Raw genomic sequence first — 22,486 nt, forward strand, 5'->3', positions numbered from 1 at the left:
GCCTGAACCTTGTAACTTATGTTGGTCTTAAAGCATAAACATCATGAGAAACTCGCCTATTAAGTGCTTGTACTTCTTTATTTGGGTATCTAGGGTTCCTACCAACCCACAAACACTTTGTCACATACAGCCTCATTCAAATATACCGCCCCCCACCTGTGTATCTCCACCCACTGCTTGATCAGAAATCCTTCTGCCAGGAGACTATTAGCAGTATTTAGAGTGATAAAGTGCCTTCAGTGAAGAGGTCTGTTTTGGGATTTCACCACTCAAGATTGAGGCTTGTGACCTGAAAGATACCAGACTTAGTTGACTTTTTGCTTTGTTCTTTAAATTTCCAGTTCAGTCTTCAGTTGTAGTTTGACCTTGATCTTTTCCAACACCTAACCAAAACCAAAAAAATGTTTAGGTTTTGGGGAAGATCCTAGTCTGGAAAAAACAGACCCTTTCACAAGATGAACCACTTGTTAGAAAAGACTTTGAACAATTTCTGCCAAAAAGGGCATAACTTTACTCAGAAACAAGGACCAATTAGAGCAGATTGTGCTTTTTTCAGAATCAGGGCTTATAAAGGCATTGAAACAGAAAGATGAATACAGGTATATTCAGACAAACAGTATGACATGTCTCTTTTTCTTTTACATGTGAACATATTCAATAGAATCCCATAATACAAGTAAAAATCTGAAAATAATAAAATTACCCCTTAAAAAAAAGTAAAATGTAATTATTTTTTCACAATTTGAACAAATTTTAAAGACAAAGTCCATTATTCGCACCAAATAATTTATTAATCCATTACTTTGATACAGGGCAGAGTTGAATATTGACGTACTGTAGTTAATTACATTATTAGTACCACTCAGGATTTACATAAAAATGTCTATAGACAACTTTTCTGTTCAACAATCAACTGGTCAATCAGAAGACATGTAAGAAGTTGTGTAACGTGGAATGTACAAAAATAATTCAGATACCTCAGTCTAGTTTTCAGCACCAACTCGGGGCTCTTTACAGGATCCCTCCACCTTTACCTTTTCTCCTGATAAAGCAATGTTAAGATCTTCTGTTACTCATTCAAATAAGACATGGAGAAGCCATGTGGGTGTAGGTGAAAGTCTAATTATCTGTTGTTTGAACTGCTGGAGACAACAAAAAACTAAACACCTATCATGTTAATCCATTATTTAGGAGGTCACCAAAAGGCATTGTGAAATGACCAGGTGCAGCCACCAGCGTACAAACTCTTTATTTTTGGGTGTATTTTCTATAGTTTTTGTCAAAATTTGAGGATAATTTGCTTTACCTTAAAATGTAAGGGCACTATGCTTATTCTATAGAGGTGGAGGTGATATATTTGTTGTTTTTTACTTTCCATAAGATTACCAGTATATATATATATATATATATATATATATATATATATATATATATATATATATATATATATATATATATATATATATATATATATATATATATATATGTACCACATTTCTGAGGTTTTATTGATTATTTGAGGGTGGTAATAATCACAAATCGTAAACTCTTGCAGTGCACGTTTGCGTGTCACAAAGCTAACTGTAACTCAGATATAAACTGCTGACCTTTCACTTAAATCCAGATGAACTCTCTTGTTTTGTTTTGATGATTCTTGTTTTAAGGTGTAATCTTCCTTCAACACTTACTAGTTTCACAAACAGGGACTATGAATTCACATATTTCTGACTGAGCCTTCTCTGAACACAAAGGAATATAAACATACAAGTAAATGTGCTCATCTTGCTCACCTACATTCACTCTCAGTGAAAGTTATCTGTATGCATGTTTAAACGCACTGGCACGCTTCAAACGTGTTTAACTCCACACTTTTAAAAAAAGCTTTAGATGCGTCTCTCACACATTCTGCTTCTCCATCCAGTGTTTTCTCTGTGGCTGTTCAGCAGAGGAGCAAATAGGGAACAAATGTGAAACCAAAATTAGCCACAAATACGACTGAAGCAGTCATAGAGGAAACACTGGAGGTCACACTTCAAAGATCACTGAACACATACAAAAGCCAACAGTCCTTTTCATTTAGTCAGAGCTCCAAACCCGCATATAAAAATATCCAAACCCAGCCTTCACAGAAGGTAAAACATTCAGATTCTTTTCTCTGTGTAACTGGAAATGTAAAACATCTCTGAAGGCATGTGACATGTTTAAGAGGTCATGTGTAATATTACTTCCACCACTAACTGCCCTGTGCTGTAGCTACACTGGCACACTGAAGCATGATTTGGTTACAGTATGGCAGACTAAAGGAGTGAAACAATAATACAGCTACATATCTTTATAAACACACATCACATTGCTGCAGGTTTATTTTATCATAATTTCTTAATCACAGTACCAACCTTGGCCACAAGGGGGGCTCACCTTTGCTCACATAATGATGCACTTTTCTCTCAGTAAAACCATTTTCTTTCCTACTTTTGAATTTTTACATTTCTGTTACAACTGAATGAGACGCATGTTGTTTAAACTAATGATGTAATGAAAATTATTAACGTAAGCCAGTGGTTTCCAGCCATTTCCTAAAGACGTACCACCATCGGATGAACTAAATTTACACCCCTTTTTAAAAATCTTTGTTACAGTATTTCCCCCCCTGTATTTAAACTGTCAATGTATAAGTTGTCTTTCAAGTTTGAATTTGTACCATTGCTGGCTAGATATTTAGCTATTCAACCATTTAATTATACTTTCAGCTAAGTATTTAAACTGTATAGTCATTATTTTTAATCAACTCTTTAATCCATTTATCCATTACTTTTAGTTTGCCAACCATTTGAACTGTATATTTAATATTTTAAGCATTTAGTACAAATTTCTTGTGGCTTTTTAACTGTTTCCACTTTTCTGCCAGCAACTTTTCACACACTCTCAATTGAAAAAAAAGAAAGAAAGAAAAAGGAATATTATATATATATATTTATATATATAATTTTTTTTACTTAGTTAACAACATCTCTGTGTACCCCTGATAACTGCAGAAGTGGGTACAAGTAACCCTGGTTGTGAATTAACGAAGTAAGCAATATTGCACGATGTGATGCCCAGTTAAAATACATTTAAAAAACTTCAAATTTTCTAGTTTGACAATGCGTGAACAGCTCTCCCATGTGGAGAATCTGAAGCTTGCTAAATGTGAAAATTGTGAATTTCTGTATTACCCTAACACTTTGAAATAAGGTTAAGAAAGTGTTTCCTCTCTAATAACAGTCTGTCACTTTCTATAAAAGGACATATTGGAATGTATAACATATTTTTAGTCATCTGGTTTAGTATAGAGCATCGTTATATATAAACATTTGTTTTAAATCATGTAATGACGACGTGTCGGGTTTCCATTGTAAGATTAAATTATTCCAAACAGAAAGTAAGAGTAAGTCATCGTGCTGCTAAGGCACCTGAACCTATTTGGCATAAATGTTGGCATGATCACAAATACAACCTACTCTACAAACATAAGCAACAGCGTTTAAATGGAAAAACAAAGCGAGTCTGATCAGTAGTTGTACCAGTTCATGTTCAGATGTACGGTCCCAGCACAGAAATAATAGTACACAATTAACCACAGCCAGGCCCAGAAGAGAACATGGTACTTATACACAATGAAACAGTAAAAATATAAACTATGAGGTTAAATTTCTGTGAGGTTAAAACTAAAGAAACCGACCTGCGTTTCAGTTATGCTTTGTTCTGTTGCAGGTGAGCAATAAGGAACTATAAGTCATGAGATCCCACAAGTAACTAATATCTGTTCAGCCTTTCCCCTCTTCACTATTATCATCATTTATATTATTATTATTACAGGGTTTGTGCAGCTTTTTAAGAGTAAAATCCAAGCCAATTTCAAGCACTTTCAAGGTACCAAAACAAAAAATGTTCAGACTCTTTAAGCCTTTCATTATCACAACTAAATTGTTACTATAAATGCAATTAAAACAATGTTTAAATTCATTTACAGCCAAAGGACCTCATGTTTAAAAAAGACCTCATTTACTTTAACAGCTGTTCACAACTTTTTTTCAGGTATTTCCAAATCAAACCACAGACTTTTACTCTACTTCAGCATTTCTCAATCCTCTCCTGGAGTTCACCTGTCCTGTATGTTTTAGGTCTCTCCCTGCTCCAACACAGCTGATTCAAATGACCACCTTGTCATTGAGCAGCTTCAGGAGTTCATAACGAGTCGATCATTTCAATCAGCTGTGTTGGAGCAGGGAGAGACCTAAAACATGCAGTATTCAATAAGTGGCACTCAATCTTGAGCTATGTTTCAAACTAAAGTACCTGTACTATTCACATCCACACCCAGGACCAAAACAGAACAGGTGTGAGACCAAAACAAAACCATCGCTGCTCAATGTGAACAGAAAGGAAAGCATTGTTTACCTCTAAAGTCAATAAAGAGAGCAAATTTCTATCAACAGTTACAAACTTTTGTGACCTTCAGGACTCAATGAGGCTTTTAAAATGATGGCAGGAAGAAAATCCATCAGTGGAAAGAAGCAAATTAAATATGTGGCACTCTTAATAATAAAACAAATACTCAATTTCCTTGTGTGCATAATGGCTACTGAGAACAAAGGTTTTTCTTTTCATTTGGGTCCATAACTTCTGTTCTGTCAACCATTCAGAGGAGGCACACTTGTAAACACACTATACACTGTATAGCTTAGATAAAACCATCTACCACTGTCAGCTTTTAATACTCTTCATAAATGATCCAAGAGATGGACTGTAGGTTAAGAGGATTTTTGGGGAACCCAATGCAGAACACGTTCTCAACAACAGACCGACTTCTTTCAAAGCAGATAAAACGGCAGCAAACGCATCAGTATCACAAGTTAGTATTAGTTCCAGGTCTGATGAGTAAACTACATATATTTCTATATATTTACAGTAATAATATACTTCTCAAAAGCACGAGAACTCTGTGAACCACAAGAAAGTGAAACAGCAGCAAAACCGAAAGCATCGGAGGCTTTTACTGGCGAGCAGATTCAACGCCTCCTCCTTCTGAAGCTCCAGAGAGGAAGTTCTGAGCTCAGCTACAGGTAGTGTTTGTGTTTATGGACTGGACGATATCAGAAAAGAGATTGATGATTCCATCTTTTGCTACTTCAACAAAACATTAAAGTCCCCCATCAACTCAGATAAGTTCTTCTTGTGTTTTGTGTCCCTTCAAATGTCTCACAGTGACTCACCTCTCGCGTGAAGTTTGTCACTAGTGAAGTGTTTTCACATTTCTCTGCTTAACAGAAAGATGTCTTAGGACTTTCCTGAAATCTGAGATTAAAACGTATGCCAGGCAAGATAGGTTAGGTACGTCAAAATTTTAAAAGCCAATGGCAGTCTAATTTAGAAAAAAAAGGACAAGAAAAGAAAAGATTCTAATTACCATTCAAATATGTCTGTTCGTCGCTGTTTTAGTGCAACAGACTCTCCCTGAGTCTGGAGGCTAAGATCTCTCCGATGCTTCCTCTAACGGCAGCAATATTGATGCACACTGCTCTGTAAATGGTCAACCTAACAGACAAGCAGTGGTGGTGGGAAGAGCAGAAGCCAGATCCAGACACTTATCAACGAAGGAGAAAGAGTAGTGGGAAAACCTTGTAAAACAAAACATTACTTGTGTTAATGTTTAATTGCAATATTATGTTGTCATACTATAAAACTTGTCTGGAGGGGAACTTTAAGTTTTGAAAAATAACAGTTTGAGGCCCGAGCAAAAGATGAAACTGTCCCTGGCTGGTAGATACAGACAGGGTTTCCTTGTAATGAATAAACTATTGGACCTTTACTGTAATCCAGCTTCGGCTTCAAACAAACAGCACAGTAGTATCATCTTAAACAACATGGCAGTGCTGACAGTCAGATACATGGACTCTGAGGAAAGGTTGTACCACTGCTGCTGGAAGGGAAAAAACACAAATCTGCAACTTTTAACTTCTTTTTTAGTTGGATTATGAATTATGTTTTGTGTAAATTCTTCTCTTGCAGATTTGTGTTTTTTTTTTAAATCATATGACAGTGATACATTACAATACAATACTGCATAAATCACAGCAATTTATAACAGCCATTTTTTTACTCTACTGATACTATAATGTTAGTGACGAACTGTCTCTTCGTTTTTGGTTTCCTCTCGAGACGCAAAGCATTCTTCAACAAAACCAAAAAAATAAACTTTAATAACATCTCGGATATTTTAAACAATAGCTTAGTCAAAAGGTCTATTTTTAATGAGGCCACTTTTTGGAGGCAAGTTTCCTAAAGAACTGCGGATTCTTTTAGATGGGATTAGCACAACCACAAGTCTGTTTCAGAAACTTCACGGCACAACAGTCGACTGGAATCTTAAAGTCCCATTTTTCTATTAACACTAACAGGGTCTTTAGGCTGTGTGTCCAACGGGGGCCTCGTCTTTCTCCCCGCTCCTGACAAAGTACGCACTTCCTGCTTGAAAAGCTGAGTGTTGGCAGTTAAAATAGTTTCATAGGAGTTTTCTATATTTCAAAGACAGCAGCAGGAACCAGAAGCATGACTGTTTGCTCAGAAAGAGGCACCCGTTGGACATAATGAACACTTCTGGTTTAAGTCACGCTACTATCGTTGGCACTGACTTCACACACGTCTTCATCACACACACTTCGGCCCAACCCTAGACCAGCAAACATCCCTGATCCCTGACCCTGACTGGGACTGTGGGAGACCACCCCGAGGAGCGACCCTGCGGCGGCCATGTTGTTGCTCAGAACAGCACTGCTGCTGTTGCTAACGCTGTTGTTACTGCTGCTGCTTCCTGTTGCTGAGACGCCGGCGTGCTGCGGCGACAGAACACCGCCAGAAAGATGTGGAGAAGAAACAGAAACTCCTCCTCTCCCTCCTCCTCCCAGCATGCCACCCTGTCCTCCCTCCCCTGCAGACAGGAGGAGGTGAGGGGAGGAAATCAAATCATCCTCACCTCCACCTCCTCCTCCTCTTCTCCCTACCTCGCCGTTGCTCCCGCTTTCTCCGCTCTCTCCCAGCCCACTGCGCCTCTCGCAGTGCGAGCGGTGCCTCATGAAGCTGTCGCGCCACATGAACTTCTTGCCACAGCCGAGGCAGTCGTATGGCTTGAGGCCTGTGTGCGTCTTCATGTGCTCTGTGAGGTGATGCTTCATCTTGAACTTCTTTGCACAGACGGGGCAGTGGAAGGGCCTCAGGTCCAGGTGCATGTTAATGTGGCGGTCCCTCATGCTCTTGTGGGTGAATGTCTTACCACAGTGGCACATGAACACTTTCCCAGAACCCCCAGAGCCGCTGTTACTGCCACCATTGCCACCTCCTCCTCCAATCCCCCCACCGTCCATGCCATCAACTCCCAAACCGCCCTGCACCGACAGGTGCACCGCACCGTGCTCCAGACTGGGACCTTTGAACGAGGCTCCTCCGATCATACCACCTGCCATCCCCAGTGGGGGGGCGGCAGCGTCCAGAGAGAGTCCGGAGGCCTGGCTGTAGAGGAGGATCTGGTTCCCCTGCATGTCCAGGGGGAAGAGCTGGGCCCGGGCCGAGGCTGCAGACTGAACTTGGCCCAGCAGGGCTGAAACAGCACGGTTAGCGCTCTGGCTCTGACTCGCTGCTGCACTGTCATGAAGGTGCTGAGCTAAAGTCTGGTCCATTAAACTGCCTTCAAACTTGAGGTAGTCTTCTGAAGACTGGCAGTAGTCCACCTGGACATAGACAGAACAGGGGGTTAAAGATCTGTGCTGAATGAAAAATAATGACATTTTGCTGCTTCAAGACAATTTGATGACTTTGCAAAATTTGTCAGTGATTTTAGACTTCTCTATAGACTGCGGAGTCTTAAGCACCTGCATGTTCGATAGACAACATGCAGGGCAAGTGGCAAACACTAACTCAATCTAGAAAAGTTTCTAAGTCCCAAAATACTTCTTTTGCACGTCACTCATGTTCAGATGGCTGTATTTGTTTCACCAGAGGAAAAAAAAAGCTGTTTTAGCCTCGTTGTGTACAATTTGAAAGCTTTGTCACCCCCTGGTGGTGGTGTTGGTATAAAAAAAAGTCTTGTTTTTCTACAGACAAACTTTCTATCAAGTAATTTGAGAGTAGCTATAATCACATGAAAACACTAGACATGGTGTCAGTTCACCTGTGAGTCCATGTCATTCTCGGCTCTGCCCCCCAGGTCGGCTGAAAGGCTCCTGACGTTGGAGATGTTGAAGTCGCTTCGCTCCCTCTCTCTTGCCAGCTCCATCTCCCTCTCATCCTCGTCCTCCTCGTCTTCTCCTCCCTCCTCCCCGGACACTACGATGAGGTCATCGTCCTCCATGCGTTCAGTTTTCACCACCACCCACTGTTTACGAGGCATGATGCTGGGCTGGCTGTAGGTCGGACGCTTCTGCAGCGGCAACGCTGAGTCCTCTCCGTCCTTTTATTTTAATTATTATTACGATTATGTTATAAAACAGTTAAAATGGATACTTTGTCTTTGTTGTTAGTGAAACTTTGTACTATTACAATCTTCTCCATATTAAAACAGAGCTCCAACTGCCTTAAAATGTGTTTTGCAGCATATTGCAATACTTTAATATTTCTATCTATTTTTTGTAATATTTCTTCTATATTGTATGACATAAAAAAACACTGTCTAAATAACACGTATTTTCTTTTTAAATAACCTATATCCTATAGTGCCAGTTTGAAAACAAAATTAAAATACGAGCATCTATCTGTTCAACAAAGATTAGAATACTGCATATCATTACTAGATACAAATGTAAAAACAAACTTCTTTTTTCAAAATAATACATTTTCAGATGAATTTACAGGTGCTTTAGTATTGATTACTCACACTGATGGACCCTCACCTGATAGGAGGACACGCCAAAGCTGTCGCTGACCCCAACTTCCTGCTCCGACACTGAGCTCATTTTCTTCCTCCTCCCGCTTCCTACTCCTCTTCCTCTCTTCCTTTGGTGGTACAACGCCTCCTCCTCTTCCTCCTCTACTTCCTCCTCTTCTTCCTCGATAAGGAAGGCTTCCTCTCCTCCTGAGGGGGTGCAGTAGCTGGGGGTGTTGCTCGCCCCGCCTCCGTCCACTGAAGCCCCAGCTGCAGCTGCTCCGCTTCCTCCGAAGCTGCTCCCGTCCCTGGGGCTGAAGTAGTTGGTGCTACTGGGAGACTGGCTCTCGCTGACTGACGGGCGGCTGGGAGGTTGGGAGGCACGCTGAGGCTCGTTGGACCCCACGACCTGGGCTTGACCACCGCCAGCACTATCATCACTCCCAGCTTCATCACCTACACCTGCAGCACCGTCACCATTGCTGCTGCTGCATCCGAGGTTAGCGGATCCTCCACCTGCTCCGACACTGGCTCCATCCTGCACGCCGCCTCCTCCACTGCTCCCTCCTCCCGTTGTAGCCCGACCCTCCTTCAGCAGCTCGGTGCATTTGTCCACGATGTGCCACATCTGCAGGACGCTGCCCACCGTGAGGTAGTTGACGATGTCTTCGCGTAGCATCCGGAGCTGACCGGTGTAGGCACAGCTCAGCACGCTCTCAAACGCCAGCGGGTCCATTACGGCCGGGATGGAGACTGTAGACATGTTTTTCAGGAGTACCTGGGCGTGGATGAAGAATGATATATCACAATGATACATTTATCAATTTATCAATGACTTGTCCTGCCTCTCCTCCTCCTCCTCCTCCACACTCCCTCCATGCTCATTTCTTATTTCTCCAACACACTTATTATGGTGGTAAATGCACCTACTGTTCACAATCCAGATCCTAGTAAATCTGTCTGCCAGCCTTCAGAAAGTAACTGAGGTCTAATACAACCTCCCACCAAGTGTCAGTAAAACAGGTCTTTGGTAGATGAGTAACACTCGCTTGGAACAGAATAACTGAAACAGGAACACGATGAAATGCGGACACATAATTTAAGAGTCTGTTGTCACGCTGCAGTCCTTTATTCTCAGTTCTAAATGTGTGCTTAAGTCTGATTAATATGAATGACTCAGCAATGCTCATCATTTTTATAAATTATTTTTTTTTACAATTTTCAAAAAATATAATTGAGCCATCTATAAACATGATAATAATATAAACTGACAGTAATGTCAAATGCATAAAATCTGGTTTTAGAGGGTTCACTCTTTAATTGCCTATTAGAATATCAAATAATTACTAACTTTGTTAGTAAGTCTATTTATTTATAGATTAATAAATGTATTTGTAAACAAATGCATTAATGGCTGTTAATGCCTCCCATTTTAATGAGTGTTGACTGAAGTGTGGCATATCTAAAGCCAACTATCTCACTATCAGTCCACAGTCATGTTTGTAATGGTGTCTAAATATCTTCAATGCCGAGTCTGGCTAAATGAAACGGTCATAGGTCCCACAATCGAGACAGCTGCAACAAAATTCAGTATCAGTGCTCAAATAGAAGTTACAAGTTGCATGCCTCTGAATAAAAAAAAGGCACATTTTCTACATTGTGCCCATTTAACATTCATGCTGATACTGATGAGAAAACATCAGCAGCATAACACTCCCACCTGGTCATGGAAGTAGGGTGAGGAGGCGGCCAGGACGCAGCGGTGAGCTTTGAACACGTGTCCCTGAACGTGGATGGAGAGGTCACAGAGCCTGCCGTCTTCTCTCTGCCGGTTCAGGCTGTCCAGCACAGAGGCCTGAGCGCTGGGGAAGCACACCTGCACCACCGGGCCAGATGTGTCGCTGGGAGCCGAGCAGCTGCTGCTGCTGCTGCTTCCCACTTCCATGGGCAGGGACTGCATCTAGGTGGCAGAAAAAACTTTCATGACTCCCAGTTTTGGCAGTTAAAATTATGTTTTTAGATTAAGTTTATCTGCTTTCACAATGGCCTTCCTTCATGGTTTGTTACTGCTGAATCAGACCAGGCCACAGTCGAGTTGCATGTAGGGATGTGAATATAAAAATGTGTCACATTACTCAGAAGACAACAGGTTCTGACATCTAGATGATGTAGCACATCACCAGATTTGTTAAGGGATGGAAAAATGGCATGTTTAAATGTCAGATGACAACCACTCTCAAGTAAGTTTTACTTACTAAGTTAATACTTCAATTGGAAATATATACTACATTATGAATTATTTTTCCCCTTCCAAATACATTAAGCTATATTCACTTTGAGTAGATTTTTGCTAAAATTAGTACAATCTAATACAGCAGCCCTACATTAAACACTACCGTCATTAATGTTATCAAATTTAGTTTTTGTTTAAAATGTTTTAGAGAGGTGTTAAATGATGCTGCAACTAAAGATTACTTCCATTATTGAATCAATCCATTAGTTGCTTATTCCATAAATCATTAGTAAGCAGAGAAAGATATTAAACTTTGTTTCCAAGAGCAAAAGGTTGCATCTTCAAATGTCATGTTTTATCAGACCAACAGTTCGAAACCAAAAGGTTTTTAGTTTGGACAAACAATTTGTGGACTGTGAAATTGGGATTTCTTTTCTGAACTTGGTAGGGTGCTTTAAAGCATACATAAAATGTTCTATCACTTAAGAGAAGAGCAAATAAGAAAACAATGGTGATCCAAGAAATCAATATGTAATGAGAAAAAAGCGAAAAGAAACAAGAATAAATCTGGGATGCAAACAAAAATAAAGAGATTTTTTCACATTTCACTATCAAAGCAGCAAATATTCAGATTAAATGATATTTAAATATTACAAAATGACTTAAAACAAAACAAACCACTGTTTAATTGATTATTGGGGTGGTTTTAATACATTTGCTGTAACTTCTGATGTAAATTGGTTGAACTAAATATTAGATACACCTCCTGTTTAAAAACCAAAAACAGTTCAACAAACTGCAGTTTGCAGTCTTAAATGCCATTAAGTTGAATAAAAAACTTAATTATAAGCACCATCAAGAATGTTAGATTTAGTTGAAAACTGACAGGTAGATAAAATCCACCTTACAGGTACAAAATAAAATGTGAAATTCCAGCTGTGTCCAAAGATGTAATTCTAATTTCAGCACTCAAATATTAAAATTTACCAGTTAATTTGACTCTTCAAACTGCCCAAATTGAGTGTGTTAATGACAACTCAAGGCTATTTCTTAGTCTGACTAATCCTCAAACAGTAAAAGCACTCCAAGATTAATACTGCAATGAAGTGTGTAATCACATCTTCATCCTTAACCACATATCACGTAGCGTGAGATGGTAAATGCAGAGGTAACAGTAGCCAATCAAGGAAGCAGTTGGCATGATTGGCCATGTTGTTACTTATAAAGCCTCTTAATTTACCCACAATACACTGCAAATTAGTCCTTCTCCAGACAGCCAATAAATAAGACATCCCTGTACAAGTGAAAACATTAAGTGCCTATTTGAAGTCTTTGTTAGATCTCAGTCAGTGTCTTTGTGCAGCCGGTTCCTGCTGCATGTCACCCACAAGCTGTACATTCTGTGTTTGCAGCTCAGTTATATGCATTGAATATGAATTGTATGCCATGCACTGTGGGTTATATCAGGTTATATCACTGCATTCATGACACCATGGCAAATCTGACTGCACTTTGCAACATAATGACAGTTATTAAGAGCTAAGATCAACAGTGTATTTTTGTACTTTACAGAGAACAAAAACACATTAATGAACAGAAAATGCCCACACCTCATAAACGACCACAACACTTTGCTGTGTTAAATATAGTGCATAAGAAAAAACAACAGCTGGAGTACAAACACACTTTTAGTTGACAAGCTGCAAAAGCAAAGCTATTGATAAAAAAAAATTAAAAGCTGGTGTTGTTGTGAAAATGTTTCTCTGGTGGTCGTCTTACGCTTTCAGACAGAGAAACAGTTGCAAAGCGTCAGAGCTTCAGACTCTAATCATACCGTTACAGATGTGACGTTAGCCTGCGAGCTAGCTCAGACGGCTGGCTACAAAAAAAACATGAGCCGCTGCGGACATTAAACTCACCGTTTTAGTTGACACTGCAGCCTTCAGAGGTAGAGTCTCTGTCCGAGCTGACGGCAGTGTGTCCTGCCAGTTTATCCAGGCCCTGAAGTTTGGGGAGCATTTTTTGAAAATGTTGTTCCCATCTGATCTCTTCTGCAGCGGCAGACAGCGACGCGTCGCCTTTAAAAGGATTCCAGACAGTCGAGCCAGACTTTGGCCGACAAAAAATACATAAAATAAACAATGGAGGAAACACATTTAAATTCGGCCTAAGTATTCATACAATTAATAGCAGATAACGGATTTAAACCAGCAAGTAACTGATTATTTCATTCCAAATCATCACTCAGGATATCCACATAATTACACTGTAAATACATATTCACACACGTGTACATACACTAATCAAAACTCACCTGTTTCTTCACCGGTGCTTCTAATGTGCGATTATTTAAAAAAAAAAAAAAAAAAAAAGTATTTTAATGTTTGATGATCCTTGATCACTTTAATTGCTGTAAAGTCTGAGTACTGTGCCAAGCTGCAAAAATGTATTATTACAACACTTTATTACAATATTTTCTTCATCTGCTTTCATGTAAATCTTTAAATACATGGATAACAGAGAAATTAAACTAGACCGAAAAATATAATGCTGATTAGCCAGGTGAAACATCAGTTTTAGTACACATTTATTTAAAATTATAGCGCAAGTAAAAGACAACACACCATATTTAAAAAGAAAAGAATATACGTTCTACAATACAAGTACACTGACACACAAAATTTATTTGCAATAATTGTGTAAGTTATACAAAACACACCATGTTTACAGTAGGGAAACCTTGAGTAATATGGGCCCTTTGAAGTACACTACATTTACATGCAATTATTGAATAATAAGGGTTCTTTTATTAAAAAAATGACATGTCCATTGGAGGATACATCTCAATGAGATAATTACCACATCAGTCAAAAACCCTTGAGCTGTTTATGCATTTAAAAAAAGAAAATCTGAAACTCCAGCTAGAAATATGCATATGTACACATCCACTTGATTTACACAGATTAATAAAAAAAACATTTAAAGCTTTTGTGATTGGCTAAGTCCAAAGACATGGAAAACAATTACACTGAGCATTTAATGTTGTGACCATAAGTCTAAAAATCGTAAGAACACTCTACTTTCTGTTGGCACTGGCTGTGCCAATCACACAGTCATTCACCTGTAAAGAGAGAAAACACAAAACATTACATATCAAAAAAATAAAATTTATAAAAGTAAAATGCTACATTCAGATAATTTTACACTGTAACATAATTAGAGAACTCAAAGCATTCCATATGTAATTTGTTGTTAAGGACGATAAAATATTGGTTTAACATTGCATTTTTAACATTGTACTTTCACAGCTAAACTTTAAATTAAAATTTTACAGCAAAGTTCTCTTCATTTCCAGTTTAACATCATGTGATCTGTGAACTCATGTCATCTTAGACCAGCGGCCTCTTTAAGAAAGGACATTGAACAACCAAAGATGCCACTCACCTTGCTGGCAAACCTCAGGGAGTTGAGGGTTTCCCCAAAGCTGTCTGACTCTGGGGCGATGTTCACAAACATCAGGCTGAGAGGAGAAAAACAAACATTTAGAATCCATATTAGAAGAAAACAAATCTGAATGCCCTCCTTTCTGCATAATTAGCTTCTGAATCTTTGATAAAAGGGCTTATGTTTGAAGCAGCATTAGCAAGCTAACTTCCTACAATGGTGATTCACTTCTGCTCTGAAGCATCAATGCTAGGCAAGTCAGTCCCTCAGACAAGAGTCTGTATCAGCTTCTTCAACCAGAGCACTTATGTACCACAGTCTGTTTGCATGTCCATGCCATTTCATTGTGCTTTTTAATACCAATGTCGTCCCACAACAGACACTAATTGTGGCCCCAAAGCCTGTACTATTTTTAATAGGAAACAGTAGTTTGCTGGCTTGAGCTCAAGTGACACAACATAACATTGCATCTGGTTAAGTATATCACTGACGTCTTAAAAGCTATGTTGATTAAAAACTCACGTTTTGCTGTTACCCCCCAAACAGCCCTGCAGAAGGTAGGTCAACTTGGAGTTCCTGAACGGAACATAACTCTCCTGGAACACAAACAAAATCAATGTATGTTACAAACAAAATAAACAGAATTTAGAAGTTAATTTTGTAGGGTGCAAGTAAACCATATAACTGCTCTATAGAGCAGCTCTGACTTCAGCATTGTTTTTTCATCAGCCAGGCTCCAGCTTACAGACCTTGTTTGCCAGAGCAGTGATAACAATTCCCAGGTTTGACAGGGAGCCGTTGATAGCGGTCATCTCCTTGAAGCGTTCGCCTTGTGACTGACTTTTCAGCATTCGCTCACTGCCAGCTAAGTCCACCAGGCACAGAGTGGCTATTCACACATACAAAAAAAATACATATTTAAAGAAGAAAAAAAAATGCAGGTTTCACAAAAATAAATGCAAACAGTAAAATATAATAATTTAAAGAGGACAGTATCATATTACAAAAGAGACAGCCAAACAAGACATCCATCTTAACCACTTTTTATTATTTTATGTTTTATTATTCTAAATAACAAGGTGACGGCACATTTCTGATACTGTTATCATCAGTGGGATTATACTCACACTTGCATTTGACATCCCTGCCAACATTCACTCCCTCAATATCTAGCTGAAAAACTGAATGGGAGCGAGAGGAGCGGTCATTCTGGGCCGTCTGGGCCGTGGAGCGATTCTGATTGGCCAACGCAATGAGGCCAAGAACCTGGCAGGTGGAGAGGATTATATAGATTATTTACTGTAGAGTAACACATGTATAAATGACATGGCATGTACATAGTTAACCGATATATCATACAAATTATGTTGCTGAACAGTCAGCTCTCTTTTTGCCGTACCTGATCTTCGTTGAAGACTTTTTCATAGGTGAGGTTGGTGATCGTCATCTCATTGTTTGTACCCTTCCGGATCTCATGTTCGGGCCTCTTGCTGGCCTTCCCGGTGTAGAGGAGATCGCGCAGGGTCTCATTGTAAATTTCCACGAAGCTTGCTGTGAAGGTAAACTGAAAAAAAAAAAACGAAATGGTTCCAGCATTAAATAAAAGTACTCGCTTTCCTCATCATAGTGCTTCATCAACTCCTTCACAGAAACAAACACATTATTTGTCACAGGTGACATACTAACCTCCCAGCCTTGTGCTCCCAGTTTCTCTGCTGCTCTAAAGATTTGCTTCACAGCTCTGGGAATGACACCTCTGGATTCATCAAACTCATCTCCCTCCATGGTGTATGTCTTTCCACTTCCTGTCTGTCCATAGGCAAAGCAGCAGACGTTGTAGCCATCCAATGCTGACTGCACCAGCAGTGAGATTTCTTCAAAGACCTGAAAACAGGTTGACAAAATCATCAGGATTTTCCTGCTCTGGCGGGAAACCGCCACAAAATATTCATGCAATTTGTAATTAAAAACACAATTGGCATATATTCACATTATCTTGAGAACACTCATTTTATGTTGTATTTGGGAAACATGTTGTTTACCTCCTGTTGCGCAGCCTGAGGCCCAAACACTCGGTCAAAGCTGAAGTTGTAGTTCTTCTGAGTGTCAGCAGTTTTGCCTGTGTGAGACTAAAAGAAAAAAAAAGGTTATGCTTAAGCAATTCAAAGCTAAATTTTGATTCCGTCACTTTTTCTTTAAGGCGAGTTTGATGAGGCACCTAGTGTTAATACTGAGAGACGTTTGTTATAGTAACATGCCATTCAAAACTTACATATATATTCCCATTTCTATTCTACAATGTGACTGGGTGGTTGGACTGTAGATGTTTTCTGTCTGGCTTGCTTTTCAGTTTGTCATCAGGAATATGGAAAAACTACTGGCCCAATTTCCATGAAACTTGGTGGTCCAATTAAATTTGGACCACCAAGGAGTAGATCAGAATCATGAGGCAGATACAGACAGAAATTATAATTCACTTTTGCTAACATTGCAAGATAGTACATGACCTTGTTGGAGGTCTATGCTCTCCAAGTGCCCTTCTAGATTACATATAAATCTGGTATGCTGATAGGAATCTCACCTCCTCTGTTTTGGCCAGTGTTATCATCTTGACGTCACTGGTTGGAAGCTGAATGTGCTTGCTGAGACCTCCGCCCACAAGTGGGCGCACTCTGCAGAAGACCCTGATATTGCCCTATAGGAAATGGGTGATAAATCAGTCTCATTAGTCAGAGAGAAAATTAACATTTGCTTGGTATATTGATAAAGAAGGATTTAGTTGTCAATTGCTAACAACACAACAAAGTTAACAATAACTGCATATAAATAAAAAAAGAAGGAAAGATGGTTCACCAGGGTTTTCCTCAGTAGAGTTAGAATAGCTGACAAAACTTAGCCCATGGATTAAAGTTACTGGGCTGTGTCTAGCAGTTTCACCACACTGTAACTTGCCTTGAGCTCTTGGATGGTATTGTGGAGCCGTCTGCGCTCCATTTCCCCGGCATGAATCTCATCTTTTTGGTTGACCACGGTTTCTTTGAGTGAGCGGACCTCTTCCTCCATGTCTCTGAGAGTCAACTGCAGACGGGCCAGAGTTGAATCCTGCACTGAAAGCTTCATCTGGAGGACGGACAGAAAAAAGCTTACAGCTAAATCTTGTCTTTTCCAAAAGCTGCCCATCATGGTATCGTTAAAAAAAAACAAAAAAAAAAACAACTTAACTCCTTAATTTAATTTAATGAAAACAAACAAACAAAAAACCCATGTTATTTATGGGTTGTTAAATACCCAGTTGTTGCTAGAATAAAATAAAAAAATCAGGTGGGTCAGGTCTGCAAAAAGCATTTTTATTTAATGCTATCACACAGACAAAAATAACCAGTATTAGTTGCTATTCCCACAGCAGACTTTCTACCTTCAGAGTTTGTAGCTCTGTCTCCTGGCTGTCTCTGAGAGTCTCCAGGACCTTGTATTTCCCCTCCAAGTTAGAGAGCTCCTTTTCAAGAGTGCTCTTATCACTAGAGACTTTCTCCAACCTATCCCGGACACCTGACAGTGCCTGCAACTGATCCTCATAGTCACTATAATTACAGAAGAGAAAGGATGTTTAATGTTTCAGACATATTAGTAAAACTTAAGTTTGAATTAATTTGTTTTTCCAAATGAAATGCTACCTGATCAGGCTCCTCTGGCTCTCAAGATTTTTTTCCATTTGAGCCGCTCTTGCTTGGGTCTGGAGCATTGTCTCTTTTAGGACCCCATTCTCCTGGTTGGCGGATTTGATTTTGGTCTGATAGTTAGTGATACGACCCTCCATGTCGCTGACCTTACCCTTCAGGTCCCATGGTTGCCGCTTGGTCCCGCCCCCACCTGTACAAAACAGCATAATCAAAAACAGGCATGAGAGTCTTGCTTTCAGCTCACGACAGAACAAGTCGTTTCTCCATAAACATTTTCCACATCTTGACTTGTCACAGTAGGAAAAGAACAGGTGTAAATGACTGGCGGTCCAATTAAATTTGGTTGTTTTTGTTGCTTCAGGTTTGATGTGTTGTGCATGCTGGCTCACTGTCACAGCTTGCTGGAACACTTGAATAGAGCAGAGCCAATCATTAATACCTGTAACACCTGTGCCATTTCTTCGATGACAAGTCAAAATGTCTGCTGTGAAAGACCTCTTCTATTTATAATTATGCACTTAGAGAACTTATCTGCCTAGAAGATAAGATATTTATACAATAAAGGACTTGCACTTGATTTGACATTATCTACTAATGAACGACAACCAAGGACTTCCAACCTGTTTTTGTCGCAGTTGGTGCAACAGTTGGTTTCATGTTGCCTCCTCTGGCTGTGGTTGAAGCTACTGATGATTTAAGAACACCTGGTGAAACAAGAATGGAGTGAAGATCAATGCATAAGAAATCACAGTCAAAACATTAATTTAACACCAGAATCTGTTACCTTAATAATAATAGCATGTGCTTATGATGGATCCAAACTTGCGAAATATTACCTATAAAAATATATTATACCTAAAATAAACTGTAATGTTTAATCAACTTAAGTCTTTGCCAACACATGGCCCGCAATCCTGGCATAAGGAACACATCTTAGCTTATACACTTTCCTCGAACACCAAGCAGACAACTCATCTTACCTCTGGAAGGACCAACAGCCACAGTGGCAGCCCCTGTACCTCTGACTGGTCTAGCTGTATGGGGGACAAAGTCAGATCACATTAAAAATGATACAAAACAACAAGAGCTGAAAATGTGATTGCTTACATTTTTGCCTTAAAAAATCCTGAAACCCTAACTTACAAATTGGTGCCCTGGTTGCTGCAACAGCAGGAGCCCGCCTGCTACCGATGATTGTAGCTGATGCATAAGGTTTGCCATGATCGGGGTCCTTACGAATCTTTTTCTGCAAACACAAAAACAACACTGGCATAAAACAAGAGCATTGATACAATTGGGTTATAACAATCTACTTTTTCTTGGCCATCCATCATCTATGATCCTTTTATGGAGCACAGATGTTTATCAAGTCTATTATGGGCTCTGTGGATGACTCCATGGAGTATAAATTACACCTTGTTTCCACTACCTCAAGACCTTAACTTTTTACATTACATTGTGAAGAACTATTTTTTTACTGTTACAATGTTATGTGAGAAAATGTGATAGGAACACCAGCAAAATAAGACTGACAGACAGAAAATAACTGGTAAAGCCCATGCAAGAAAAAAGAGATGAAAAAAGATGCAGATGATTTTAGTACAAACCTGAGCAGGCCCCAAGTCTTGGATGTTCTCTGAACTGCTGCTGCTGGTAAGGACCCTCTTGTTTGAAATAACAGGCAAGCGAGACATGTTCTGTTGAGGGTCAAGACGTTAATTATGATCAAAGCAGACACTCACACTGTGTCACATCTTCCTTCATCAGGAGGACCATACAATTCCCAGTCTTTCTGCATTACCCTTAAGTTAAAGAGGTAGCGTTAAGCGTCAGTTTATTTGAGAAATGAACACTCAGCCATGTTTATAAAAGGTAATTTCAAAACACCTAGTGATGATCGGACATTTCAAACTCTCATGAGAAGCAAATGACTTTATGTAAGATATAACACCACTTTTATTAAGATAAACAAGACAATAAACCGACATAGTGAAGTCGCCCGTGTCGTATGACAATACTGTTATTGTGGCGTGTATCAGGAATGGACAGGAATCTGAATATAAGGATCTGATAAAAGCCACAAGTGAGTCACAAGAACTATCTCCTGAACACCTCAAAGACTAAGGAAATGATCATAGATTTCCGCAGACTGAAGCCCCCTCTTCGGCCAGTGAATACCTGTGGGGTGGACATCGAGGTGGTGCCAAGTTATAAGTATCTAGGTGTATACCTGGATAATAAGTTGGACTGGTCCCTGAACAGTCGTTCTCTACAAAAAGGGACATTTTCCTTCTTAAGGAAGCTCAGATCTCTGGACATCTGTAGTGAGATGCTGCAGATGTTTTATCCGTCTGTGGTGGTATTGTGTTGGTTTTTTTTTGCTGCAGTCTGCTGGGGAGGCAGCATCAGACACAGATGCAAGGCGGTTGGACAGACTGGTCTAAAGAGCTGGTTCTGTGGTTGCAGCCCGGTCGGACACACTGGAGGAGGTGGTGGAGAGATGCACTGTCAAGATGTTCGAGTCCATCCTGAAATACCCAGATCATCCGCTACACAAAACCTTTATGGACCAAAAAAACAGCAGTGGACGGCTCCTCTCTCTACGTTGCAGGACGGAGAGATACAAAAGATTCTTCGCTCCTACAACCATCAGGGTTACCAGACTAACTGCATTTCCCCTCGGGGATAAATAAAGTAATTTTGCAACATATGAGCGTGTAAAGTATTAATTAGCCTAGACTGGATTAGTGTTAGCCCTAAACCGAATATCATGTTATCACTAACGTTAGCGTTAACTTACAGCTATAGCTAAGTAGCAGTTAACTATGACGGTAAAAGGTAAATAACGTTAGCTATTTAACGTTAAGACTACAACCATCGTTTTTGCATCGTTTCTGAGCAGAGTTTCGTTACTCCAAAATTCAAACATTTACATGTTTTTATAACATTTACCTTCACCAAAGTTGAGTTTTCGCAAAGAAGGATGTCCCCGAGCCACCGTCTCCTGGCCGTTTGAATTTGAAATGTAACTGTTTTGGTGGGCGCTTCGGAAAAGCTGCTGTGATTGGTAGATTCAGCGTAAACCCCGCCCCCGCGTAGTGGATGCTTGGTACGGCGTGCGGAGTGTCCCGCTTGAGCGGGCTATACGCTGTTCACCGAGTGAAGTCTAGTCTTTTAGCTGACTTGATGAACAATCAAACATGTCACATTGTATGCTACGTTGTAACTACGTCACTAATGAAATTTGATTCACGAGTCAGTCTTCTTTATATTATTATTACCCTCCTTTACCTCTACCGTCTTTCAAAAACGTAGTTGTCCTGACTTTTATATCTATATCTATATATATATATATTTATTTCACTTTGAATAGGTGATGTAATGGTGTGCTTATATTTTTATAAGTTCACATTGCCTTTATGCTTCAGTGTTTATGGCAGCTCTTTACTTACTCTAGGTCACTTAATTATCAGCTGAAGTTCATTAGCTTTATATCAGCTCCATTAAAAGAAAAATGTGACAAATTTGAGGTTCTTTCTTCATTTGCGACCGCTTGCGTGTTAATTGACCTTTTCTTTGCAAAGCAAATAAAAATCTTGTCGGCCAACAGAAGTCTCCATTTCATTATTCACCAACGGCAGAGGAATTTCCACAAGACCTACTGTTTTGGGCACTCCTCCCCCTACATGGATAACTTTTACACATTGTTAATGGCCTTTCCAAGCAGTTGTAAACTATCACTGAACAAACATACTAAACAGACTCACCGGCTGTAACCTGTGCAAAATAAAAAAGTGATCTCACCTGTCATCAGTGATCATGACACATGAGTTGTGTCATGATCACTGATGACAGGTGAGATCACTTTTTGAATTATTTGATCACCTTAGACTTGATCAAATAATTAAAAATACATTACACATTTCTACATTCTTATCAATACCACAGTCTGGATTTAAATAAAAATAAATCAGACAATTGTGTTTTTTTTCATCATAAACTGTTTATCGAACTTTATTCTCCTTTAGGGAAGAAATAGTCTGTTCAGATGAGCAAGAGGTGTAGCTGTGCATACAGTATGCAAGAGTGTAGCATAAGAGGGCAGTTAACTGTACTATTATCAGGAGCATCAGTAATAACATTAACAAGAATATTGAGAATCTGTTATTTTTCATAAAAAGACACAATGAAATACAAGGAGGAGTATACATGAAGACAAGCAGCCAGTTGTTA

The 22,486-nt window shown here is 39.5% G+C and overlaps 2 protein-coding genes across 3 annotated transcripts; both read right to left on the reverse strand.

Moving 5' to 3' along the window:
* Positions 1-1,476: 1,476 nt before the first annotated feature.
* zbtb22b (zinc finger and BTB domain containing 22b) lies at positions 1,477-13,400 on the reverse strand. Its single transcript, XM_059349932.1, has 5 exons — positions 13,049-13,400; positions 10,617-10,856; positions 8,925-9,674; positions 8,207-8,485; positions 1,477-7,766 (listed from the first exon to the last, which is right to left on the reverse strand). The coding sequence occupies exons 1-5, from the start codon at positions 13,283-13,285 to the stop codon at positions 6,645-6,647; spliced, it is 2,628 nt and encodes an 875-aa protein (XP_059205915.1). The 5' UTR covers positions 13,286-13,400; the 3' UTR covers positions 1,477-6,644.
* Positions 13,401-13,699: 299 nt separating this feature from the next.
* Positions 13,700-21,272, reverse strand: kifc1 (kinesin family member C1). 2 transcript variants are annotated; one of them, XM_059349934.1, is made up of 17 exons: positions 21,206-21,272; positions 19,861-19,950; positions 19,397-19,499; positions 19,234-19,287; positions 18,874-18,957; positions 18,248-18,443; positions 17,989-18,154; positions 17,526-17,693; positions 17,155-17,268; positions 16,616-16,702; positions 16,260-16,457; positions 15,973-16,137; positions 15,701-15,839; positions 15,323-15,462; positions 15,096-15,169; positions 14,574-14,649; positions 13,700-14,250 (listed from the first exon to the last, which is right to left on the reverse strand). In XM_059349934.1, the coding sequence occupies exons 2-17, from the start codon at positions 19,945-19,947 to the stop codon at positions 14,206-14,208; spliced, it is 1,896 nt and encodes a 631-aa protein (XP_059205917.1). In that variant the 5' UTR covers positions 19,948-19,950; positions 21,206-21,272; the 3' UTR covers positions 13,700-14,205. The 2 variants fall into 2 exon arrangements, with proteins under 2 accessions (XP_059205917.1, XP_059205918.1); XM_059349935.1 differs by lacking the exon at positions 21,206-21,272 and adding an exon at positions 20,484-20,602.
* Between the last annotated feature and the right edge of the window lie 1,214 nt (positions 21,273-22,486).

This window comes from Centropristis striata, chromosome 14 (assembly GCF_030273125.1).
Source record: "Centropristis striata isolate RG_2023a ecotype Rhode Island chromosome 14, C.striata_1.0, whole genome shotgun sequence".
In the NCBI taxonomy this organism is placed as follows: domain Eukaryota; kingdom Metazoa; phylum Chordata; class Actinopteri; order Perciformes; family Serranidae; genus Centropristis; species Centropristis striata.